At 43.6% G+C, this 27743-nt stretch overlaps 1 protein-coding gene and 1 pseudogene across 1 annotated transcript in view; one reads left to right on the forward strand and one right to left on the reverse strand.

Moving 5' to 3' along the window:
• LOC123994814 (calpain-5-like) overlaps positions 1-27743 on the reverse strand; it is a 57275-nt gene that overhangs the window by 20519 nt on the left and 9013 nt on the right. The window contains exons 2-3 of the mRNA XM_046297827.1: positions 13734-13865; positions 1943-2151 (exon numbers count right to left, since the gene is read on the reverse strand). Coding sequence (XP_046153783.1) covers positions 1943-2151; positions 13734-13865 — 341 coding nt within the window. The remainder of the gene's footprint in view (positions 1-1942; positions 2152-13733; positions 13866-27743) is intronic.
• Positions 5053-5958, forward strand: LOC123994823 (annotated as a pseudogene).

The raw sequence follows: 27743 nt of genomic DNA on the forward strand, positions 1-27743 counted from the left end.
CTGTGCATTCAAATTGCCATAGATAAAATGCAATTGTGTTCGTTGTCCATAGTTTATGACCGCCCATACCATAATGGGTCACTCTGTTCACAATATTGACATCAGCATACCGCTTGACCACACAACGCCATACACGCTGTCTGCCATCTGCCTGGTACAGTTGAAACCGGGATTCATCCGTAAAGAGCAGACTTCTTCAATGTGCCAGTGGTCATCGAAGGTGAGCATTTGCCCACTGAAGTTGGTTACGATGCCAAACTGCAGTCAGGTCAAGACCATGGTGAGGATGACAAGCACGCAGATGATCTTCCCTGAGACGGTTTCAGACAGTTTGTGCAGAAATTCTTAGGTTGTGCAAACCCACAGTTTCATCAGCTGTCTGGGTGGCTGGGTGCAGACGATCCTGGAGGTGAAGAAGCCGGATGTGGAGGTCCTGGGCTGGCGTGGTTACACGTGGTCTACGGTTGTGTGGCCGGTTGGGCATACTGCCAAATTCTCTAAAACAACGAATTGAGGCGGCTTATGGTAGATAAATTATATACAATTATCTGGCAACAGCTCTGGTGGATAATCCTGCAGTCAGCATGCTAATTGCACACTCCCTCAAAACTTGAGACATCTGTGGCATTGTGTAGTGTGACAAAACTGCACATATTTGAGTGGCCTTTTATTGTCCCCAGCACAAGGTAATGATCATGCTGTTTAAAGCAGATTCTTGATATGCCACTCCTGTTAGGTGGATGGATTATCTTGGCAAAGGAGAAATGCTCACTAGCAGGTGTGTAAACAAATTTGTGCAAAACATTTTAGAGAAATATGTTTTTGTGCATATGGAACATTTCTGGGATCTTTTATTTCAGCTCATGAAACATGGGACCTTTACATGTTGTGTTTATATTTTTGTTCAGTATAAAAAATAATATATTCCATTTAGCAGAAACTTTAATCTAATGAAATTTAGTCATGCGACATGAATTTTACGTATGGGTGGCCCCGGGAATCGAACCCACAATCGAAACCCACAATTTTTTTTTAAACCTTTATTTAACTAGGCAAGTCAGTTAAGAACAAAATCTTATTAGGAACAGTGGGTTAATGGCTTAGGAACAGTGGGTTAACTGCCTGTTCAGGGGCAGAACGACAGATTTGTACCTTGTCAGCCCAGGGGTTTGAACTTGCAACCTTTCGATTACTAGTCCAATGCTCTAACCACTAGGCTACCCTGCCGCCCCAATCCTGGCGTTGGAAGGGCCATGCTCTTCATCTGAAGTCAAATATCCGTCTATCAATGTTGTCTACAATGCACAGTTGACATCTGGATGACAAAGGAGCCTAGATTCTTAAACAGCATTCCCATTCTGATATTCTGCCCAATTATTGGTAAAAGATCAGAATTGGGCTGCCAGTGTAAATGCAGCCTTAGTTGACTTCAAATCTTAATATGTGACTCTACATCTTAATCAAAAGGACAGTGAATAGTACATCTTTTGAATCAGTCAAAATATTGATAGAAGTACATAATAGATTACTAGGTCTTATTATAAGACATGCTTATAACATGTTATAAAGCATTGAACCTACAGGCGTTAAGTAAAGTGTTACCAATTGGAAATATTTATTACATTGAGTGAGTGCGTCTTCGTTCTAAAGATTTTTTCTGCATACCTCAAATATTGGGAGACTTAAACATAGCATCATATCTTTAATTAGATGACATTCCCTCAGGGCTGCTACAGTACTCTCTCTTTATCCCTGTCCCATAGGTGTTCATTTCATTTTAATGTTGTTGTTTTTAACCCAGACTTTACATCATATTCCCAAATTGGGACAATATATAGATTGATGGACACATGGATTGAATAATACATTTTTCTCCAAGACAGTACCACACATTTCCCAATTTGTACAATAAAGCCATTGACTGATTGATTGATTGACTAACTTCGCATAGGCCTTCTCCACCAGTGCGCTCCAGAACTCGTTACTGTCATCTGAGTGGCAGTAGACCAGCTGGTTGTCCACCGTGGGCAGCCGGTCGTCAATCACCACGTCCACCCACTCGCCAAAGCGCCAGAAGCGGAAGTGGAAGATTCCGGCATATGACTCAGGCGTCTCTGTGTCCCACTCCTGCTCCTTCCAGTCTGGGATGACCTGAAGGGAGGGCAGGTTGGAGGGGAAAGTGTGGGGGGGTGGAGAGGACGGAGTGGAGGAGGTCGGAGAAGGTGTAGGTGGAGGGATAAGAGGTTGGGAATGAGGGAGGGAAAGGGTGGGCAACGGGAGGAGGGGGTGGATGGTGGAGTGGGAGAGGGAGGAGAGAGGTGGAGGGTGTGGGAAAGTAGGAGAGGGAGGAGAGGGGTGGAGGGTGGAGTGGGAGAGGGAGGAGAGGGGTGATGGGGGAGTGGGAGAGGGAGGAGAGTTGGTGGAATGTAGGAGAGGGAGGAGAGGGGTGGAGGGGGGAGTGGGAGGAGATGGGTGGAGGGTGTGGAAAAGTAGGAGGGGGAGGAGAGGGTGGAGGGGGGGAGAGGGAGTGGGAGTGGGAGGAGAGGGGGCGTGGGAGAGGGAGAAGAGGGGTGAAGGGTGTGGGAAAGGTAAGAGAGGGAGGAGAGGGGTGGAGGAAATGCAAGATGAGTAGAGGGAGGAAAAAGAGAGTGTTGGTTATATTATGAAAGCCAAACCTACAAGTTGTGTGTCGGCCGAACTCATAAATACACACCCTCTTGTGAGTGAGGCTGTCATCCCCGCTGCAGCATACCTCGTGCCCCCACCTGGTCCCCTCTAGGCCGGCCGATGCGTTCCGGAGGTTTAGGGGAACATTTAATGTAATTTATCACCAGGGCTCTGGCTAGCATAAATCCAGAGCGAGAACAGGTGGAACAGGACACACGGCTGGGGAACGATTCGAGCTGCATGGAACTACCTGCCAGTCATCCCCTTCCCAGTGGCTCCCCATCAGACTGCGGTGGGGTGTATGGCACAAATAAGGTCACACTTAAGGCGTCTGCATACATCAGTTACACTGTACTTGGAGATGCATGCTGGGGAGTGGTGGACTAAGAGCCCTGGTCGGTAGGTAGGTTCTAGCTGTGTGGTTCCGATGGACCCTTCCTTCTGCTGATTGAGAGGCTTTTCTGTGTGTGTTTGTGTGTGTGTAGTAGCGGCTCCTTTAAGAAGAGAGGATAAAAGAAACAGCACTGCACCATGGAAACCCCGAGTCATGTGGGAGCTACCCCCCCCCCCTTGCTCTCTCTGGCTCCTTTTTCTCTGACTTTGGCCTGGAGAGAGAGAGAGAGAGAGAGAGAGAGAGAGAGAGAGAGAGAGAGAGAGAGAGAGAGAGAGAGAGAGAGAGAGAGAGAGAGAGAGAGAGAGAGAGAGAGAGAGAGAGAGAGAGCAAGGGAAGGTAAGAGAGAGAGAGCAAGGGAAGGTAAGAGAGAGAGAGAACGACAGTGAGAGAGAGAGAGAGAGAGAGAGAGAGAGAGAGAGAGCAAGGGAAGGTAAGAGAGAGAGAGCAAGGGAAGGTAAGAGAGAGAGAGAACGACAGTGAGAGAGAGAGAGAGAGAGAGAGAGAGAGAGAGAGAGAGAGAGAGAGAGAGAGAGAGAGAGAGAGAACGAGAGAAAGAGAGAACGAGAGAGAACGAGAGAGAACGAGAGAGAAAGAGAGAACGAGAGAGAAAGAGAGAACGAGAGAGAACGAGAGAGAAGAGAAAGAGAGAGAGAGAACGAGAGAGAGAGCGAGAGAGAGAGAGAGAGAGAGAGAGAGAGAGAGAGAGAGAGAGAGAGAGAGAGAGAGAGAGAGAGAGAGAGAGAGAGAGAGGAATATCCATCTTGGCTTTCATCCAGAACACAATAAAGCTCTATAATAACTCTACTCTGCGAAGGATGGAGTGGCCAGAAACAGCAGCTCCATCCACCCCTGCAGTCCCCTCCTCCCATCCCATAACACAATTTTCAGGCAGTGGTGCCCATCAGACCAGACACACAGAGCTACCCCATCACCTGGTCCATATTTAATAGTGCACACTGTAGCAAAACATTTGGCAATAGAAAATTAAAATGAGCGCATCTTGATGGACAATTTCAGGTAGTCTCTCCCTATTTCAGTCTGTTCTGCGGCTAATGAATACGGCCCAGGGGGGAAATGTTTTGAACATAGCAGATAGAAATACAATGTTTAACACAGTTTCTATCTGACAGACAATCATATATCTGTTCTACCTGATACATTTCAATCTGAAGTTGAAGGCATGCGTCCCCTTGTGTTATGAGCAGTGGAGGCTGGTGGTGGGAGATTTCAGAGGACTTGGCTTATTGTAATGGCTGTAATCGAATGAACGGAAAGGTATCAACCACATTCCATTCCAGTTTGATACCATTCCATTCCTGTGACACCAGCCCTCCACGGGTCACTTGGCAGACACACCAAATATAGCAGATTTCGGTCATACTTAGCAGAATACAGTATGTAGTGAGCGAGGCAGGCCTCCACTAGCCAAGCACAACGATGGCACAAATGTGAGATAAATATGTGACAACTACACAACTGTCTCTGGTTTCCACAAGGGAAATCTCAAATTATCCTCCGCAGACGTCATTAGCTCCAGTTGCCTAGTGTCTAATGCTCATCTTGCCAAATAAGAACACCAAGACGGCAAGACCCACCACCCGTCTGAGGGTATTAAAGCCATGTGCGAGAGTCTTCCACACACTAACTGACTAGTTGACACACCAACTGACACACTAACTGGTTAACTGACACACTAACTGACACACTAACTGGTTAACTGACACACTAACTGACACACTAACTGGTTAACTGACACACTAACTGGTTAACTGACACACTAACTGGTTAACTGACACACTAACTGACACACTAACTGGTTAACTGACACACTAACTGACACACTAACTGACACACTAACTGGTTAACTGACACACTAACTGACACATTAACTGACCGGCGAGAGAGGAAGAAAAGAAGAGAGAGAGAGAGAGAAAGAGTGAGACAAAGATGCTGAGAACGTGACAAAGAGAGAGTGAGAGATAGAGGGGATTCCTGAGCGAGTGAGAGGACTCAGCCAGTCAAAGCATGATCGAGCCTTCACCCACTTTTCGAACCATCAACCTCTTGAAGCTCGACCTCTTGAACCCAAACCAACATGGCTTCCCAAACCAGCCCGACCTCCATCTGACCGAGGTGATGCGCCAGAGGGTCCAGTCTCTGCAGCAGCGCGGCGGAAAGCGGCAGGACGGTGAGCGTCTCCTCCGACCCCACATGGCCGTTTACCACCTAGACTTCTCCCTGCATGCTTTGCACTTCACCCCTGGGGCGTGTGGCTGGCACGTCCGGGCCGCCTCACTGTGATTGCCACCTCGCAGCTCTGGACGCCTGACCTCACCCACTTGATGAACCGCCAGCTACTGGACCCAGCGGGGGTGTTCTGGCGAGCCAAGGACTATGGCGACGACACGCCTGTGCACCACTATGAGGCCGACGGCCAGGAGTTTGGTGAGCGGATCGCTGATTGAGAAAAGGTGAGGAAGACAATGTACTTCCTGCTGGCGTTTGAGGAGGGTGTTGGTCCCGACGTCTTTGAATCAGTTTCCAGGTGGGCCAGAAGTGAAGACTGCAGGAGGAAATAGCGGCGGGAAGGCAAGGTACAAGGCAGCCATTTTGGAAATGTTTTCTTTAGTCATCTGGCATTATGAGCAAGTGCTTTCTTTTTTTTGTCTTTCATCATGTTTTTCCATTACCATCCTTCCTTGTCGGAGCACAATTTAGTTTTTCCTTTCAAACTTCACACTGTCATTTTCTAAATACAGTATAACATTTCTCCTTAATTAGGAAGTAAAGTTCGGGTTAGGGCAGGGGTCACAATTTGGCGGCCTGTGAGACAAATGGCCGATTGAATGTGGCCTGCAGTAGTTGGTACTTGCAAGCACAGGGGAAAGGACACATAAACCGAGCGACCAGAGGGACCACAACCCTTCACGTCCTCTGGGGTGGAAGAAGGATAACACCTCAACACCACCACTCCCTTGTCTCAATTGCTTCCTTCCTTCAACTCTCATCCATCTCTTTTTTTCCCTGTCTTCCGTTTTAACATGGTACGACCAGCATGAAAACGTAACGGAACCTTGTTTTGGATTGCAATAAGTCCTTTTCTACTGTCTACTTTAGGTAGGTTTTCCATAGAGATTCAGGTATATGTATCTGATCAAAACAACAGAGCATTTTAATGTCTGATGTTGAAATTACTATGAAGGATACAGCGTTTAGAGCCATACTGTAGAGTCAGTCGAGTCTAGAGATGTGATTATTCATTACTTGTAATGTTTGTTTGATACCATAAAATGACTAAAGCAACTAATTAGAGAATGACTACTTGTAGGTCAATTATGTGCTGTTGAAATGGATTACTGATCTGAATAAATCTTAACAAAAGACACAACGATTCTCTCCGTGGCATTCCTAACAGACTAGCAATACAACGTCAGCTCTGATGTTTTTCTATTACAAATTGTGTGTGTGTGTGCGCTGTGATTGTGTGAATGTGTGCACGACTGTCTGTTTGCATGTGTGTACTATCGAATTTCATGTTCTCTACTGCCGTCTGACAAAAGAGCAGGCTCGTCACAGATGACCTGACCTTGAGGGGGGTTCCGGCTGTGTGTGGAGTCGTTCTCCTCCCACCTGATGTGGCAGGCAGCAGAGAGGGATGCTGTACTGTAGTGTGGCAGCACAAACATAATGGGATGCTGTACTGTAGTGTGGCAGCACAAACATAATGGGATGCTGTACTGTAGTGTGGCAGCACAAACATAATGGGATGCTGTACTGTAGTGTGGCAGCACAAACATAATACCCTAGCGGACAACAGGGTCCTATTAATTACACAACAAATGGAAGGAAACAGCCAGAAAACAGCCAAAACTCGTCTAAGAAGAAACGCTTTGGTTTTGGTTTTCTGGTGCAATTTATTTGGTGCTCTGGTGTGCCCTAATGAACAAGACCCAGACTGGCTTCCTATTACCTCATCCATCTCCGTCTGGCCCCTGCCCGGATGACAAACGAGCACGGGGGGGGGGGGGGGGAAGCCTCCACAGAGATAAAGACAGGTAGTGGAGAGCAAGAGATGGAGGGGAAGGGAGAGAGAGAATATGTAGGAGAGAGACAGAAAGAAAGAGAGAGAGAGAGAGAGAGATGGGCTGCACCCACACCCACTCATCCACTCATCCACCCACTCATCACAGAGGCACAAATGAATGCCTGAAATCACTACCCACCAGTTAGATCGAATGTCTCACTCTTTGCAGTTGACTACTTTTCTCCAAAATAAATCTCATCTCCATTCCTTCTGTCAGTAATGACAATGTGGAACTGAAATGCAGTAGCAGCAGAGTACAGTGACAGTCTCTTGAGTCTCAATTAAGCGAATGGCCTGCAGTCTTAAGTGTGTAATTATCAATCTGATCGCGTCTCCACTGTCCTTCTCTTCCTTATTCAATAATATCAGCTCACAGTCATACTTTTTCCCTCTCATACTTACAGTTGCCTCTCACACACACACACCGCACCAACACTAATTAGCTAGGCCTGTGCACATACCAGGATCCTGGGGGATCTACCTCTTAGTTGTTGTATGCATCGCTGCACCATGCCAGGTGTCACTAAACCATCAATGCACTGCTTCCATCACATTCAGACTGCCATGGTTCACGCACACGCACACACACACACACACACACACACACACACACACACACACACACACACACACACACACACACACACACACACACACACACACACACACACACACACACACACACACACACACACACACACACACACACACACACACACACACAAGGTCTGTGATCCACAAATCAAAGTTCTTCTGGATGGAACACGCTTACAAATATTGTCTGGGAATCCGACCTACAGACTAGGTCTCCCATAGGACGCATGGAGGCTCTTCTAGGCGTGAATATATTTAAAATGCCTAATATTGGCCTAATGGCCAAGGAGAAAGTCCAAATAATAATGTAGAGTTGAAGTCGGAAGTTTACATACACTTAGGTTGGAGTCATTAAAACGTGTTTTTCAACCACTCAACAAATTTCTTGTTAACAAACTATATTTTTGTCAAGTCTGTTAGGACATCTACTTTGTGCATGACACAAATACTTTTTACAAAAATTGTTTACAGACGGATTATTTCACTTATAAATCAAAAGAAAATAACCAAGACCTCAGAAAATAATTGTAGAACTCCACAAGTCTGGTTTGCAACTGCGCATGGAGACAAAGATCATACTTTTTGGAGAAATGTCCCCTAGTCTAATGAAACAAAAATAGAACTGTTTGGCCATAATAACCATCGTTATGTTTGGAGGAAAATGGGGGAGGCTTGCAAGCCGAAGAACACCATCCCAAACGTGAAGCACAGTGGTGGCAGAATGGTGCACTTCACAAAATAGATGGCTTCATGTGGAAGGAAAACTATGTGGATATATTGAAGCAACATCTCATTACATCAGTCAGGAAGTTAAAACTTGGTCACAAATGGGTCTTCCAAATGGACAATGATACCAAGCATACTTCCAAAGTTGTGGCAAAATGGCTTAAGGACAACAAAGTCAAGGTATTGGAGTGGCCATCACAAAGCTCTGACTTCAACCCCATAGAAAATTTGAGGGAAGAACTGAAAAAGCATGTGCGAGCAAGGAGGCCTACAAACCTGACTTAGTTACACCAGCTCTGTCAGGGGGAATGGGACAAAATCCAACCAACTTATTGTGGAAAGCTTGTGGAAGGCTACCCGAAACCAAGTTGACCCAAGTTAAACAATTTAAAGGCAATGCTACCAAATACTAATTGAGTGTATGTAAACTTCTGACTCACTGGAAATGTGATGAAATAAATAAAAGCTTAAATAAATCATTCTCTCTTCTATTATTCTGACATTTCACATTCTTAAAATAAAATGGTGATCCTAACTGACCTAAGACAGGGAATGTTTACTTGGATTAAATGTCAGGAATTGTGAAAAACTGAGTTTAAAAGTATTTGGTGTATGTAAACTACCGACTTCAACTGTACAATACCAGCCAAACGTTTGGACACACCTACTCATTCCAAGGTTTTTCTTTATTTTTACTATTTTCTACATTGTAGAATAATAACAAAGACATCAAAACTAGGAAATGCCACATATGGAATCATGTAGAACCCCAAAAAGTGTTAATCAAAATGATTTAATATTTGAGATTCTTCAAAGTAGCCACCCTTTGACTTGATGACAGCTTTGCACACTCTTGGCATTCTCTCCACATTCATTCCACATTCATGGTAGACACCTGGAATTAATTTCAATTAACAAGTGTGCCTTGTTAAAAGTTAATTTGTGGAACTTTCCTTCTTAATGCGTTTGAGTCAATCAGTTGTGTTGTGACGAAGGTAGTGGTGGTAAACAGCAGATTGCCCTATTTGGTAAAAGACCAAGTCCATATCATGGCAAGAACATCTCAAATATGCAAAGAGAAATGACAGTCCACCATTACTTTAAGACATGAAGGTCAGTCAATATGTCATTTGGTTTGCGCTTACTAGGTCTATCATTTGTTTTTCAACAGGACAATGACTCAACACACAACTTCAGGCTGTGTAAGTGCTATTTGACCAAGAAAGAGAGTGATGGAGTATTGCAACTTTGAAGAATTGTTTAACTTTTTTGGTTACTACATGATTCCATGTGTGTTATTTCATAGTTTTGGTGTCTTCACTATTATTCTACAATGTAGAACACCTTGAATGAGTAGGTGTGTCCAGACTTTTGACTGGAACTGTGCATATTGATCTGTCTCTGTCCAGCCCACCTTTCTCTCTCTGCCATTTTCCCCCTTAAAGCTTAAGAGGGCCATTTTACAAAGTCACAAACGCAAACACACACACACTCTTTTCATTTCCAATATTCACTCCCAATATCTGCTGGGTGGATTGGCTAGCCTGTAAAATAAATAGCCTATTGATCCATCGGTCTCCCTACAAGGTAAGAAATAATGGTGTCATGGCTAACGCTGGTTAATGCTAATTAATAACCAAATAATTTACCTTATACTGAAGAGCTGCCACAACATGTCATAGTAGGCCTACCTCTGTGACCAAATCAGTCGTCGCCCAGCCGCCAGAGTCCTAGCACCACGTTTGACGACACAACTGACAGTCAGAAAAGACCAATCAAACTGCCATACCGATCGGGGAGCTCATTTAGTCCAGATGGATTTGGCTTGGGAGGACAACAGATACAGTGCATTCGGAAAATATTCAGACACCTTGATTTTTCCCACATTTTGTTACGTTACAAGCTTATCCTAAAATATATCAAGTGGTTTTTCCCCTTCTTCAATCTATATCCCCTAATGACAAAGCAAAAGCTGTTTTTTAGAAATAAAACACTGAAATATCACATTTACATAAGTATTCAGACACTTTACTCAGTACTTTGTTGAAGTACCTTTGGCAGTGATTACAGCCTCAAGTCTTCTTGGGAATGACACTACAAGCTTGGCACACTTGTATTTGGGAAGTTTCTCCAAATCTTCTCTGCAGATCCTCTGAACCTCTGTCAGGTTAGATGGGGAGAGTCGCTGAACAGCTTTTTTCGGGTCTCTCCAGAGATGTTTGACCGGGTTCAAGTCCGGGCTCTAGCTGGGCCAGTCAAGGACATTCAGAGACTTGTCCCGAAGCCACTCCTGCATTGTCTTGGCTGTGTGCTTGGGATCGTTGTCCTGTTGGAAGCTGAACCTTCGCCCCAGTCTGAGGTTCTGAGAGATCTGGAGCAGGTTTTCATCAAGGATCTCTCTGTACTTTGCTCCGTTCATCTTTCCCTCGATCCGGACTAGTTTCTCAGTCCCTGTCGCTAAAAATCATCCCCACAGCATGATGCTGCCACCACCATGCTTCACTGTAGGGATGGTGCCAGGTTTCCTCCAGATGTGACGCTTGGCATTCAGGCCAAAGAGTTCAATCTTGGATTCATCAGACCAGAGAATCTTGTTTCTCATGGTCTGAGAGTCCTTTAGGTGCCTTTTGGCAAACTCCAAGCGGACTGTCATATGCTTTTTACTGAGGCCACGCTACCATAAAGGCCTGATTGGTGGGGGGCTGCAGAGATGGTTGTCCTTCTGGAAGGTTCTCCCATCTCCACAGAGGAACTATGGAGCTCTGTCAGAGTGACCATCGTGTTCTTGGTCACCTCCCTGACAAAGCCCTTTTCCCCGATTGCTCAGTTTGGCCGGGCGGTCAGCTCTAGAAAGAGTCTTGATGGTTCCAAACTTCTTCCATTTAAGAATGATGGAGGGCACTGTGTTCTTGGGGACCTTAAATGTGGCGGAATTGCAGATTCAGATGGGACTAAAATTACGGATACAGTGATTGGTGCTTGTGCACATAATTAAATTACCTGAACTCCCACAATAAAAATCCCATCCAAATAGGGCTAAGGGCTTAAGTTGTTATTAACACGTAAAAGCCTTCATAATGTCTTATAACAAAGCATAAGCCCTATTTGGACAGGATACGTTTTTACAAGCGGAGCTCAGGTAATGTAATAATGTCCACAAGCACAAATCACTTCATCCATAATTTTTGTCCCAGCCGAATCTTTCATGTCAGTAATTTTTTATTGACAAATATGTCAGTTGATTAAATGTCTTCAAAGGCTACAGTTCATGGTTCTTATTGATAAGCATTATTATTTTGACATTCTCTGAACTATAGACCATATGGCCAATACTAAGTTGAAATATCTTCACGCCTTACATATACACTGCTCAAGAAAATAAAGGGAACACTTAAACAACACAATGTTACTCCAAGTCATCCACACTTCTGTGAACTCAAACTGTCCACTTAGGAAGCAACACTGATTGACAATACATTTCACATGCTGTTGTGCAAATGGAATAGACAACAGGTGGAAATTATAGGCAATTAGCAAGACACCCCCAATAAAGGAGTGGTTCTGCAGGTGGTGACCACAGACCAATTCTCAGTTCCCATGCTTCCTGGCTGATGCTTTGGTCACTTTTGAATGCTGGCGGTGCTTTCACTCTAGTGGTAGCATGAGACGGAGTCTACAACCCACACAAGTGGCTCAGGTAGTGCAGCTCATCCAGGATGGCACATCAATGCGAGCTGTGGCAAGAAGGTTTGCTGTGTCTGTCAGCGTGGTGTCCATAGAATGGAAGGGCGCTACCAGGAGACAGGCCAGTACATCAGGAGACGTGGAGTAGAACTTAGGAGGGCAACAACCCAGCAGCAGGAACGATAACCTCTGCCGTTGTGCAAGAAGGAGCAGGAGGAGCACTGCCAGAGCCCTGCAAAATGACCTCCAGCAGGCCACAAATGTGCATGTGTCTGCTCAAATGGTCAGAAACAGACTCCATGAGGGTGGTATGAGGGCACAACGTCCACAGGTGGGGGTTGTGCTTACAGCCCAACACCGTGCAGGACTTTTTTCATTTGCCAGAGAACACCAAGATTAGCAAATTCGCCACTGGCGCCCTGTGCTCTTCACAGATGAAAGCAGGTTCACACTAAGCACGTGACAGACGTGACAGAGTCTGGAGACGCTGTGGAGAACGTTCTGCTGCCTGCAACATCCTCCAGCATGACCGGTTTGGCGGTGGGTCAGTTATGGTGTGGGGTGTCATTTCTTTGGGGGGCCACACAGCCCTCCATGTGCTCGCCAGAGGTAGCCTGACTGCCATTAAATACCGAGATGAGATCCTCAGACTCCCTGTGAGACTATATGCTGGTGCAGTTGGCCCTGGGTTCCTCCTAATGCAAGACCTCATGTGGCTGGAGTGTGTCAGCAGTTCCTGCAAGAGGAAGGCATTGATGCTATGGACTGGCCCACCCGTTCCCCAGACCTAAATCCAATTGAGCACATCTGGGACATCATGTCTCGCTCCATCCACCAACACCACGTTGCACCAGACTGTCCAGGAGTTGGCGGATGCTTTAGTCCAGGTCTGGGAGGAGATCCCTCAGGAGACCATCCGCCACCTCATCAGGAGCATGCCCAGGCGTTGTAGGGAGGTCATACAGGCACGTGGAGGCCACACACACTACTGAGCCTCATTTTGACTTGTTTTAAGGACATTACATCAATGTTGGATCAGCCTGTAGTGTGGTTTTCCACTTTAATTTTGAGTGTGACTCCAAATCCAGACCTCCATGGGTTGATAAATTTGATTTCCATTGATAATTTTTGTGTGATTTTGTTGTCAGCACATTCAACTATGTAAAGAAAAAAGTATTTGATAAGAATATTTCATTCATTCAGATCTAGGATGTGTTATTTTAGTGTTCCCTTTATTTTTTTGAGCAGTGTATTTTGAATGACAAAAAAATAATAAAAAATATTATATTAATAATATTTAAAAAAAGATGTCATGAAAGAATGCTAGATACCCGCACATTCATTATTGTAACACAACAGAGTAGACCAGCAAAGTCTACTATGATACTTGGTAGAGTACTCCAACTCTGCTGAGAGTGTTCTAGAGAGGTGTTGATGTGGCCTAATGATGCCTCTGGTAAGATGCGCTTTCCCCTGTTTACCCCTTCTTCACCAGGTAATCTGGCCTAATGGGTACACTCGTACGTGGGGTACAGTCATGGCACACACGCACATACACACACAGCCCTCCACGCCCACACTTACTTTGGACCACAGGGACTCTCTGGAGGCCAGGCTGGAGCACGCCGCCACAAACCAGCAGTTTCCCAGCTGGCCCTGGTGCAGGTCGTGCGCACTGATCCCATCCACAAACAGGTGAGGGTCCTCACAGAGCTCCTACACAGAGACAGAAGAGAATGAGAGAGAGGGAAGGAAGGAAGGAAGGAAGGAAGGAAGGAAGGAAGGAAGGAAGGAAGGAAGGAAGGAAGGAAGGAAGGAAGGAAGGAAGGAAGGAAGGAAGGAGAAATAGAAAGGTTACATGAGGCCTAGGGACCAAAAAATATATGGGTAGAAAGAGAGAAAGAAAGAAAGAAAGAAAGAAAGAGAGAGAGAGAGAGAGAGAGAGAGAGTGAGAGAGAAAGAGAGAAAGAGAGAGAGAGAGACAGATAGGTTTAGTGAGTTGCCAGGCCAGGCATGGCCCGGGACTCTTTAATTACTGCTCCTAATCAACGGGGATTTAGATGAGGCACGCTCCACTTCTATCCTTCACACACAACATGCCTTTACCGACGCAGACAGGAGAGAGAGAGAGAGTACCATGGATTGAGCGAATGAAGTTGAGAGAGAGACAGACATACAGACAGACAGACAAGGAGGGAAAGAGAGAAAGAGTGAGGGAGGAGAGACAGAGAGCACCCAGCCCCTGACAAGGGTCAGGTCTGGGAGGTGTTGTGGTGATTTATGGGTGAAGCAAGAGGAGGATCTACAGGGTCATGGCTTCATCTGGGCCGTGCTAACCTGAGCCCCACTCGAACAACCTCTTCACACAGACAGCACTACAACTACTCCACATAGAGCTACAACTACCCCAGCCCTACAACACAGACAGACAGCACTTAAACTAACCCACATAGAGCTACAAAAGACAGACCAACAGACAGAATTAAAACTAACCCAAGGTGCCAGACTGGTTCTGCTTTAGCTGTGATAACAACAGTTGCATGGTTGTAGAGCATACCGTTAAGCCATACTGGTAAGTATTAACTAGCAAATATCTCTCTTAATGTGGTTCCTGGAGACCCAGCTAATGCAGGAGTGACTGAAGCAGAGAAGACCTGAGTATGGAGATGCAGGTTACTAAGATTCCTTAGAGGATCCCAATAGTGATCTGCAGTCAATAGTGATGGATGGAAGACTGCAGGAATGACGTGGAGCGATATCCCCTATATAGTTCACTACTTTTGAACAGGGTCGTTAGAGCTCTGGTCTGACGTAGTAAACTATATAGGGGGCATGGTACCATTTGGAGTGTGTTATTATCTACCTCTCCCTTTGGGTGGGATGTGTGGTTTCACACCCTCCAGGTGTGAGACAAGTGTTATTTTCAGCCAGTGTGTGTGTTGCTCCCCACCAACAGTGTGCGAACCTGCCATCCTGGTGCCATCCTGCTGACGTCTCTCTCTCTCTCTCTCTCTCTCTCTCTCTCTCTCTCTCTCTCTCTCTCTCTCTCTCTCTCTCTCTCTCTCTCTCTCTCTCTCTCTCTCTCTCTCTCTCTCTCTCTCTCTCTCTCTCTCTCTCTCTCTCTCTCTCTCTCTCTTCTCTCTCTCTCTCTCTCTCTCTCTCTCTCTCTCTCTCTCTCTCTCTCTCACACATGGGAGTTTATCAAAACTTGACTCGTTTTCAAATTCTTTGAGGATCTGTGTAATCTGAGGGAAATATGTGTCTCTCATATGGTCATACATTTGGCAGGAGGTTAGGAAGTGCACCTCAGTTTCCACCTCATTTTGTAGGCAGTGTGCACATAGCCTGTCTTCCCTTGAGAACCAGGTCTGCCTATGGCGGCCTCTCACAATAACAAGGCTATGCTCATTGAGTCTGTACATAGTCAAAGCTTTCATTATTTTTTGGTCAGTCAGAGTGGTCAGGTATTCTGCCACTGTGTAGTCTCTATTTAGGGCCAAATATAATTCTAGTTTGCTAGTTTTTTGTTAATTTGTTCCAATGTGCATTATAATGATCTTTTGTTTTGTCATGATTTGGTTGGGTCTAATTGTGTTGCTGTCCTGTCCTGTGGGGTCTGTTTTGTGTTTGTGGACCAGCTTGATTAGGGGACTCTTCTCCAGGTTAATTTCTCTGTAGGTGATGGCTTTGGTATGGAAAGGTTGGGAATCACTTCCTTTTAGGTGGTTGTAGAATTTAAACGTCTCCTTTCTGGATGTTGATCATGAACGGGTATCGGCCTAATTCTGCTCTGCATGCATTATTTGGTGTTTTACGTTGTAGACAGGGGATATTTTAGCAGAATTCTGTATGCAGTCTCAATTTGGTGTTTGCCCCATTTTGTGAATTCTTGTTTGGGGAGTGGACCCCAGACCTCACAACCATTAAAAGCAATGGGTTCTATAATTGATTCAAGTATTTTTAGCTGGATCCAAATTTGGACTCATCAGACCAAAGGACAAATTTCCACCGGTATAATATAATTTGGACTCATCAGACCAAAGGACAAATTTCCACCGGTATAATATAATTTGGACTCATCAGACCAAAGGACAAATTTCCACCGGTATAATGTAATTTGGACTCATCAGACCAAAGGACAAATTTCCACCGGTATAATGTAATTTGGACTCATCAGACCAAAGGACACATTTCCAACGGTCTAATGTCCACTGCTCGTGTTTCTTGGCCCAAGCAATTCTCTTCTTATTGGTGTCCTTTAGTAGTGGTTTATTTGCCGCAATTCGACCATGAAAGCCTGATTTACACAGTCTCCTCTGAACAGCTGATGTTGAGATGTGTCTGTTACTTGAACTCTGTGAAGCATTTATTTCAAATAAAATCACATTTTATTTGTCACATACACATGGTTAGCAGATGTTAATGCGAGTGTGTAGTGAAATGCTTGTGCTTCTAGTTCCGACCAACGAGTAATCTAACCTAACAATTCCTAACAACTACTACCTTATACACACACAAGTGTAAAGGGATAAAGAATATGTACATAAAGATATATGAATGAGTGATGGTACAGAACGGCATAGGCAAGATGCAGTAGATGGTATCGAGTACAGTATATACATATGAGATGAGTAATGTATGTAAACATAAGTGGCATAGTTTAAAGTGGCTAGTGACATGTATTACATAAAGATGGCAAGATGCAGTAGATGATACAGAGTACAGTATATACAGTGCCTTGCGAAAGTATTCGGCCCCCTTGAACTTTGCGACCTTTTGCCACATTTCAGGCTTCAAACAAAGATATAAAACTGTATTTTTTTGTGAAGAATCATCAACAAGTGGGACACAATCATGAAGTGGAACGACATTTATTGGATATTTCAAACTTTTTTAACAAATCAAAAACTGAAGAATTGGGCGTACAAAATTATTCAGCCCCCTTAAGTTAATACTTTGTAGCGCCACCTTTTGCTGCGATTACAGCTGTAAGTCGCTTGGGGTATGTGTCTCTATCAGTTTTGCACATCGAGAGACTGACATTTTTTCCCATTCCTCCTTGCAAAACAGCTCGAGCTCAGTGAGGTTGGATGGAGAGCATTTGTGAACAGCAGTTTTCAGTTCTGACATCTGACCAGAGCACCTTCTTCCACATGTTTGGTGTGTCTCCCAGGTGGCTTGTGGCAAACTTTAAACGACACTTTTTATGAAATGGCTTTCTTCTTGCCACTCTTCCATAAAGGCCAGCTTTGTGCAATATACAACTGATTGTTGTCCTATGGACAGAGTCTCCCACCTCAGCTGTAGATCTCTGCAGTTCATCCAGAGTGATCATGGGCCTCTTGGCTGCATCTCTGATCAGTCTTCTCCTTGTATTAGCTGAAAGTTTAGAGGGACAGCTAGGTCTTGGTAGATTTGCAGTGGTCTGATACTCCTTCCATTTCAATATTATCGCTTGCACAGTGCTCCTTGGGATGTTTAAAGCTTGGGAAATATTTTTGTATCCAAATCCGGCTTTAAACTTCTTCACAACAGTATCTCAGGCCTGCCTGGTGTGTTCCTTGTTCTTCATGATGCTCTCTGTGCTTTTAACAGACCTCTGAGACTATCACAGTGCAGGTGCATTTATACAGAGACTTGATTACACACAGGTGGATTGTATTTATCATCATTAGTCATTTAGGTCAATATTGGATTTTTCAGAGATCCTCACTGAACTTCTGGAGAGAGTTTGCTGCACTGAAAGTAAAGGGGCTGAATAATTTTGCACGCACAATTTTTCAGTTTTTGATTTGTTAAAGTTTTGAAATATCCAATAAATGTCGTTCCACTTCATGATTGTGTCCCACTTGTTGATGATTCTTCACAAAAAAAATACAGTTTTATATCTTTATGTTTGAAGCCTGAAATGTGGCAAAAGGTCACAAAGTTCAAGGGGGCCGAATACTTTCGCAAGGCACTGTACATATACATATGAGATGAGTAATGTAGGGTATGTAAACATTATATTAAGTGGCATTGTTTAAAGTGGCTAGTGATACATTTTTTACATCAATTTCCATTATTAAAGTGGCTGGAGTTGAGTCAGTATGCTGGCAGCAGCCACTCAATGTTAACAGGCAGTGGCTCGGGTGGTTGTTGTCCTTAATGATCTTTATGGCCTTCCTGTGACATCGGGTGGTGTAGGTGTCCTGGAGGGCAGGTAGTTTGCCCCCGGTGATGCGTTGTGCAGACCTCACTACCCTCTGGAAAGCCTTACGGTTGTGGGCGGAGCAGTTGCCGTACCAGGCGGTGATACAGTCCGACATGATGCTCTCGATTGTGCATCTGTAAAAGTTTGTGAGTGCTTTTGGTGAAAAGCCAAATTTCTTCAGCCTCCTGAGGTAGAAGAGGCGCTGATGCGCCTTCTTCACAAAGCTGTCTGGGTGGGTGGACCAATTAAGTTAGTCCGTGATGTGTACGCCGAGGAACTTAAAACTTACTACCCTCTCCACTACTATCCCGTCGATGTGGAGTCCACAATCATCTCCTTTGTTTTGTTGACGTTGAGTGTGAGGTTATTTTCCTGACACCACACTCCGAGGGCCCTCACCTCCTCCCTGTAGGCCGTCTCATTGTTGTTGGTAATCAAGCCTACCACTGTAGTGTCGTCCGCAAAGTTACAATCTGAGGTGCAGTTAACTCTAATGAATTTATACTCTGCAGTAGAGGTAACAGTGGGATCTTAAAATGTTCCATATTGACTGACCTTCATGCCTTAAAGTAATGATGGACTGTCATTTCTCTTTGCTTATTTGAGCTGTTCTTGCCATAATATGGACTTGGTATCTTACCCAATAGGGCTATAGTCTGTATACCACCCTTACTTTGTCACAACAAAACTGATTTGCTCAAACTCATTAAAAAGGAAAGAAATTGTGTGTCCAAACTGTTGACTGGTACTGTATGTATAGTTTGTTGTGTGCTCTAGGGCAACAGTGTCTAGATGGAATTTGTATTTGTGGTCCTGGCAACTGGACCTTTTTTTGGAACAACATATTTTTTTTGTCTTCATATATATATATATATATATATACACACACACACACACACACACACACACACACACACACGTTGAAGTGGGTGGGGCTCAAGCTGCATCCCTGTCTCACTCCACGGCCCTGAGGAATTTTTTTTTCTCCAATTTTAACCACACACTAGTTGTTTGTGTACATGGATTTTATAATGTCATATGTTTTTCCCCCAACACTGCTTTCCATCAATTTGTGTAGCAGACCCTCATGCCAAATTGAGTCAAAAGCTTTTTTGAAATCAACTTAGCATGAGAAGACTTTGCCTTTATCAATTACGGTGCGCAGGGTGAATACGTGGTATGTCGTACGGTAATTTGGTATAAAAATAATTTGGCATTCGCACAGTACATTGTTTTCATTGAGGAAATGTACAAGTCTGCTGTTAATGATAATGCAGAGGATTTTCCCAAGATTGCTGTTGACGCATATTCCACGATAGTTATTGGGGTGAATATGTCTCTACTTTTGTGGATTGGGGTGTTCAGTCCTTGGTCCAAATATTGGGGAAGATGCCAGAGCTGAGGATGATGTTAAAAAGTTGAAGTATAGCCAATTGGAATGTGTATATTTTATCATTTAATTTCGGATACCATCAACACCACAGGCCTTTTTGGGTTAGAAGGTTTGTATTTTGTTCTGTAGTTCATTCAATGGAATTGGAGAATCCAGTGGGTTCTGATAGTGTTTAATAGTTGATTCTAAGATTTGTATTTGATCATGTATATATGTTTATGCTATTTATTCTTTGTTATAGAGCCAAAAAGATTGGAAAAGTGGTTTATCCATACATCTCCATTTTGGATAGGTAACTCTTCATGTTTGTTTAGAGTGTTCCAATTTTCAGAAGTGGTTAGATTCTATGGATTCTTCAATTACATTGAGCTGACTTCTGACGTGCTGTTCCTTCTTTTTCCGTAGTGTATTTCTGTATTGTTTTAGTGATTCACCATAGTGAAGGCGTAGGTTCAGATTTTCTGGATCACTATGTTTTTTGGTTGGATAGGTTTCTTAATTTCTTTCTTCGGTTTTGCATTCTTCATCAAATTATTTGTCATTGTTGTTCATTTTCTTAGGTTGTCTGCTTGAATTTTTAAAATTTGATATGGAAGATGAGAGGTCAAATATACTGTTTAGGTTTTCTACTGTCTAGTTTACACCTTCACTATTACAGTGAAATGTTTTACCCAGGAAGTTGTCCAAAAGGGATTCCACACTACATTCCTTCCATCTATAGCATTTCTTAATATTATGTAGTTCCTTTGGCTTTGATGCCTCATGATAGAGTATTGCTCTGTTCAAGTAGACTGATGTTGCTGTGATCTGATAAGGGTTTCAGTGGGCTGACTGTGAACACTCTATGGGAGACTCTGTGTTGAGGTCAGTGATAAAGTAATCTACAGTACTGCCGCCAAGGGATGATCTGTAAGTGTACCTACCTTAAAGAATCCCCTCGAAGCCTACCATTGAGTACAGACCTAGCGAGTGACAGAGCTGCAGGAGTTGTGACCCGTTTCTGTTGGTTGTTTTGTCATAGTTGTGTCTAGGGGGGCATATTTGGGAGGGGATGCTGTTAGGTTCCCCCATGTGCTAAAAGTGTCAGGTTCTTGTCCAGTTCTGGCATTTAGGTCGACACAGACTAGGACATGTCCCTGGGCCTGGAAATTGTTTCTCTCCCGCTCTAGGATGGAGAAGCTGTCATCGTTAAAGTATAGGAATTCTATTGCATGGATATAGGTAGCATACATGAGTACATTTTTCTCTGTTGAGATAATTTCCTTATACATTTCTAGACAGATGTAAAATGTTCCTGTTTTGACTAAATTAATAGAGTGGGTTAGATCTGCTCTATACCAAATGAGCCTACTCCCTGAGTCTATTCACACCTGGTAGTTTGGTGGATGGGACTGACAGCTCTCTGTAACCTAGAGGGAAACCAGTGGGTCAGTCTCCTCAATACCATGTTTCTTGTAGGATGACATTGTCTGTATTTCCAATTTCTTGATGAAGCCTGGGTTCCTGCTCATTAGGCCAAAGGTAGATTACCCCAGACCATGTATAAAATACCCCCCCCCCCCCCCCCCCACCCTCTCACTCCCCCGCCCAATAGATCAGCCCATTGGTAGATTGCACTGGAGCTCCAGGGAGGTGACCGCCTCACTGCCCCAACCGGAGGGAAAGACTACAATTTCCACACCATAGACCTTATTCACATAAACAGTCGTGTCTGCCAATGACAGAAATGTCTATAACAATGTGCTAGCAATGTATCTTAAACATAGTCTGATAATTCTGCTGTAATATGAAAGTCTATTGATCTTCTTATCCACAAACCTCATTGCCTGCCGGCCAACATGCTTGTAGTTTGCTTGCGAATCGTCATTTCAATACAAATATCTTTTACACTGGTGATAGCCTGAGGCCGAAATGTTGTGTTTTGTTTTGTTATCATCTTTAATTTATGCACTTTCTTTCATTATGCAATATTCTTTGGGCACTATGATGTTTCAATAAACATTTTGCATTCAAGCCTCAGTTTTGGATCTATTTATTTTTTCGACAGTGTGCGGGGTCTCTATTTTGTCCAATCCAACTGTACTGAAATGGGTTTAGATAAGAGGTCGTAAATACAGTCCAATGTTTACGTGAGGCTATTTGTACTCTGACGTGTCGGCGTGTGTGAGAGAGAGATGGGAGAGATGGACTGAGAAGATAGCGAGAACTGGCCGCTTTAATGAGCCCCATCTCCACCCCGTACTGTAAATTAAACCAGCCTAGGGAGACGTGTTAACCAAACACACAAACACAACACACCCACTTACCTAAGAGAGGGTCGATGGAGATGCTCAGTCGTTACTCAGCTGGAGCTATTAGGGAGCCTCTTCATTTGACATAATTAACACAATTAATTTAAAAAATGTGCGCAGTGGATGCATTTAAAATTTTTTACCTTTATTTAACTAGGCAAGTCAGTTAAGAACAAATTCTTATTTTCAATGACGGCCTAGGAACAGTGTGTTAACTGCCTTGTTCAGTAGCAGAACGACGGATTTGGACCTTTTATGATCTTGCAACCTTTCGGTTACTAGTTCAACGCTCTAACCACTAGGCTACCTGCCGCCCTGCATGCATATGTTTGGGGTGAGAGAGAGAGAGAATGTGTGTGCAATATATGCATGTACAATACCAGTGAAATGTTTGGACACACCTATTCATAACAGGGTTTTTCTTTCTTTCTTTCTTTTTCTACTTTGTAGAATAATAGTGAAGACATCAAAAATATGAAATAAGACATATGGAATCATGCAGTAAACAAAAACATGTTAAATCAAAATATATGTTATATTTGAGATTATTCAAAGTAGCCACCCTTTGCTCCAAATAAATGCTTCACAGAGTTCAAGTAACAGACACATCAACATCAACTGTTCAGAGGAGACTGTGTGAATCAAGCCTTCATGGTCGAATTGCTGCCAGGTGAAGCTGGTTGAGAGAATGCCAAGAGTCATCAAGGCAAAGGATGACTATTTGAAGAATCTCAAATATATTTTGATTTGTTTTTGGTTAATACATGATTCCATATTGTACTGGTACCCCAATGTGTGCATGTGTGTGTATATCTGTGTCCAGAGGATACACACCACGCCCAAGGTCAGTCATTTTTTGATGCAGACGAAAGCAGGTTGCTGCAAAAGCCAACTTTTTGTCAGCGGAGAGGAGAAGCCCACCACTGCACTGCCACTGCAGAGTCCCCTGGAGACCTCTTCAATATCCCATCCGCCTCAGCACCGCTCCTATTACTCAAAGGCCACTATGGAAGTGTCAATGTGCAATTAGTGTGTGCGTGTGTGTTTGTGTGTACAGGCTTGCTTGCTGGCTTGCATACATGCAAATGCACGTGCAATCAGATTACGTGAGCAGAATGAATATTTCAAATCATATTTCTCAGTCTACATACATATGGATCTGTCTCCGTCCATCCAACTTCTCTCTCTCTGCCATTTCCCCCCTCTGCCTAAAGCCTAACACACAGCACAGGGTAATTTGACAAAGTCTCACACACACACACACACAGTTAAAGGGGGAATCGGAGAGGTGATTTATGGGAGATGCAGTTCTATGTCCACCAAGTACACAGTCATCATCCATCCACAATACAGTGAAGCCATTCAAAAAGAAAGGAAAATAAATCAGAGTGAAGACAAGCAAACAACAACAGCAACAAAAACCTCCAGGTGTTCATGGGTTGCATGTTTCCTCACAATATTATTATGTAAGATCTATTGACTCCTGAGTCAATGTTTTACTCAATGCATTGTTAATTGGAGTTGATGAAGATTTAGTTGAAAGTGCGTTATAGTGGCTTGGAAATACGACATCATTTCTAAAGGAGGCAAATAATGAGTAGGAAAACCTTTTGTCATCATTGTGATGTCATCAGATTAACTTTAGATGCAGTATAACCACAGATAGAACAAGGAGCCATATGTTTCACCAGATGTATGAATCTGAACCTTCCGGTTTGAAGTTCCACCCCCCACCAAATATGGTGAGGAGAGGAAGCACCAGTGGCCGGCAGTGGAAGAACATGGAGACAGATGGAATTGGGCAGACATGCACATTTCATCAGCGATGAAACATTTAGTCTGAATACAGTTTGTATGTGTGCATGTGTGTGTGTGTCCAAGGAGGACACACACACACACCACGCCCAAGGTCAGTAATTTGCTAGTGCCGACAAAAGCAGGTTGCTGCAAAGCCAACTTTTGGTCAGCGGAGAGGAGAAGCCCACCACTGCACTGCCACTGCAGAGTCCCCTGGAGACCTCTTCAATATCCCATTCGCCTCTGCACCGCTCCTATTACTCAAAGGCCACTATGGAAGTGTCCATGTGCAATTAGTGTGTGTGTTTGTGTGTCCGGGCTTGCTTGCTGGCTTGCTTGCATGTGAGTGCACGTGCAATCAGATTACGTGAGCAGAATGAATATTTCAAATCACAGCTCTCGTTCAACATACAGTTGTAGTCGGAAGTTTACGTACACTTAGGTTAGAGTCATTAAAACTTGTTTTTCAATCACTCCACAAATTTCTTGTTAACAAACTATAGTTTTGGCAAGTTGGTTAGGACATCTACTTAAAACATGACACAAGTAATTTTTCCAACAATTGTTCACAGATAGATGATTTCACGTATAAAATTCATTGCATCACAAGTTTACATACACTAAGTTGACTGTGCCTTTAAACAGCTTGGAAAATTCCAGAAAATTATGTAATGACTTTAGAAGTTTGTGATTGGCTAATTGACATCATTTGAGTCAATTGGAGATGAACCTGTGGATGTATTTCAAGGCCTACCTTCAAACTCAGTGCCTCTTTGCTCGACATCATTGGAAAATCTAAAGAAATCAGCCAAGGCCGCAGAAAATAAATTGTGGACCTCCAGAAGTCTGGTTCATCATTGGGAGCAATTTCCAAACACCTGAAGGAACCAAGTTCATCTGTATAAACAATAGTAGGCAAGTATAAACACCATGGGACCACGCAGTCTTCATACCGCTCAGGAAGAAGACGTGTTCTGTCTCCTACAGATGAATGTACTTTGGTGCGAAAAGTGCAAATCAATCTCAGAACAACATCAAAGGACCTTGTGAAGATGCTGGGGGAAACAGCTACAAAAGTAGTTATAGCCACAGTTAAACGAGTCAGCCGCTCAGAAACCAGAAAGGCCGCTCAGCAAGGAGGAAGCCACTGCTCAAAAACCGCCATAAAAAAGACAAGACTATGGCTTGCAACTGCACATGGGGACAATGATCGTACTGTTGGGAGAAATGTATTCTGATCTAATGAAACCAAAATAGAACTGTTTGGCCATAATGACCATCATTATGTTTGGAGGAAAAAGGGGGAGGCTTGCAAGCCGAAGAACACTATAACAAACGTGAAGCACGGGGGTGGCAGTATCATGTTGTGGGGATGCTTTGCTGCAGAAGAGACTGGTGCACTTCACAAAATAGATGGATACATGTGGAAGGAAAATTATGTGGATATATTGAAGCAACATCTCAAGACATCAGTCAAGAAGTTAAAACTTGGTCGCAAATGGGTCTTCCAAATGGACAATGACCCCAAGCATACTTCCAAAGTTGTGGCAAAATGGCTTAAGGATAACAAAGTCAAGGTATTGGAGTGGCCATCACAAAGCCCTGACCTCTATCCCATAGAACATTTGTGGGCAGAACTGAAAAAGCATGTGCGAGCAAGGAGGCCTACAACCTGACTCAGTTACACCAGCTCTGTCAGGAGGAATGAGACAAAATTCACCCAACTTATTGTGGGAAGCTTGTGGAAGGCTACTCGAAACATTTGACCCAAGTTAAACAATTTAAAGGCAATGCTACCAAATACTAATGTAAACTTCTGACTCACTGGAAATGTGATGAAAGAAATAAAAGCTGAAATAAATCATTCTCTCTTCTATCATTCTGGCATTTCACATTCTTAAAATAAAACGTTGTGATCCTAACTGACCTAAGACAGGGAATTGTGAAAAACTGAGTTTAAATGTATTTGGCTAAGGTGAATGTAAACTACCGACTTCAGCTGTACAATACCAGTCAAAAGTTTGGACACACCTACTCATTCTAGTTTTTTTATTTTAAAAAAACTATTTTCTACATTGTGGAAAAATGACGAAGACATCAAAACTACGAAATAACACATACGGAAAAATTATTTCCTTTTTGAGATTCTTCAAAGTAACCACCCTTTGCACACTCTTGGCATTTTTTCAACCACATTCATGAGGTAGTCACCTGGAATTAATTTAAATTAACAGGTGTGCCGTGTTAAAAGTTCGTGTCTTTCCTTCGTAATGAGCCAATCAGTTGTGTTATGACAAGTTAGTGATGGTAAACAGAAGATTGCCCTATTTGGTAAACGACCAAGTCCATATTATGGAAAGAACAACTCACAGAGTTACCTCTAATGAGGTTTGAAAATAACTTTAATAAAGTTTCTTCAAGTGCAGTCGCAGAAACCATCAAGCGCTATGATGAAACTGGCTCTTATGAGGACCGTAACAGGAAAGGAATACCCAGTTACCTCTGCTGCAGAGGATAAGTTCATTAGAGTTACCAGCCTAAGGAGACTGTGTGAATCAGGCCTTCATGGTCAAATTGCAGCAAAGAAACCAGTACTAAAGGACGCCAATAATAATAAGAGACTTGCTTGGGCCAAGTCACACGAGCAATGGACATTAGACCGGTGGAAAACTGTCCTTTGGTCTGATGAGTCCAAATTTGAGACCTTTGGTTCCAACCCGTCTTTGTGAGACGCAGAGTAGCTGAACGGATGATCTCTGCATTTGTGTTTCCCACCGTGAAGCATGGTGGAGAAGGTATTATGGTGTGGGGGTTTTGCTGGTGACACTGTCAGTAATGTATTTATAATTCAAGGCAAACTTAACCAGAATGGCTAGTACAGCATGCTGCAGCAATACGCCATCCCATTTTGTTTGCGCTTAGAGGGACTATCATTTGTTTTTCAACAGGACAATGACCCAACACACCTCCAGGCTGTGTAAGGGCTATTTGACCAAGAAAGAGAGTGATGGAGTATTGCATCAGATGACCTGGCCTCCACAATCACCCAACCTCAAACCAATTGAGATGGTTTGGGATGAGTTGTACTGCAGAGTGAAGGAAAAGTAGCCAACAAGTACTCAGCATATGTGGGAACTCCTTCAAGAATGTTGGAAAAGCATTCCAGGTGAAGCTGGTTGAGAGAATGCCAAGAGTTTGCAAAGCTGTCATCAAGGCAAAGGGTGGCTACTTTGAAGAATCGTTTAACACTTTTTTGGTTACTACATGATTCCATATGTTTTATTTCATAGTTTTGATGTCTTCACTATTATTCTACAATGTAGAAAATAGCAAAAATAAAGAAAATAGGTGTAACTTTTGACTGGAACTGTGCATATTGATCTGTCACTGTCCATCCCACCTTTCTCTCTCTGCCATTTTCCCCCTCTGCCTAAAGCTTAAGAGGGCCATTTTACAAAGTCGCAAACGCACACACACTCTTTTCATTTCCAATATTCACTCCCAATATCTGCTGGGTGGATTGGCTAGGCTGTAAAATAAATAGCCTATTGATCCATCTGTCTCCCTACAGGGTAAGAAATAATGGTGTCATGGCTAACGCTGGCTAATGCTAGTTAACCAAATCATTTACCTTATACTGAAGACCTGCCATAACACGTCATAGTATGCCTACATCTGTGACCAAATCAGTTGCCACCCAGCCGCCAGAGTCCTAGCACCAGGCTAGTCGATACAACTGACGGTCAGAAAACACCAACCAAACTGCCATACTGATTGGGGAGCTCATTTAGTCCAGATGGGTTTGGCTTGGGTGGACAGCAAAGCTATCCCAGATAAACAGATACAGTGCATTCGGAAAATATTCAGACACCTTGATTTTTCCCCACATTTTGTTACGTTGCAGGCTTATCCAAAATATA

This window comes from Oncorhynchus gorbuscha, linkage group LG02, assembly GCF_021184085.1.
Source record: "Oncorhynchus gorbuscha isolate QuinsamMale2020 ecotype Even-year linkage group LG02, OgorEven_v1.0, whole genome shotgun sequence".
Classification (NCBI taxonomy): Eukaryota; Metazoa; Chordata; class Actinopteri; order Salmoniformes; family Salmonidae; genus Oncorhynchus; species Oncorhynchus gorbuscha.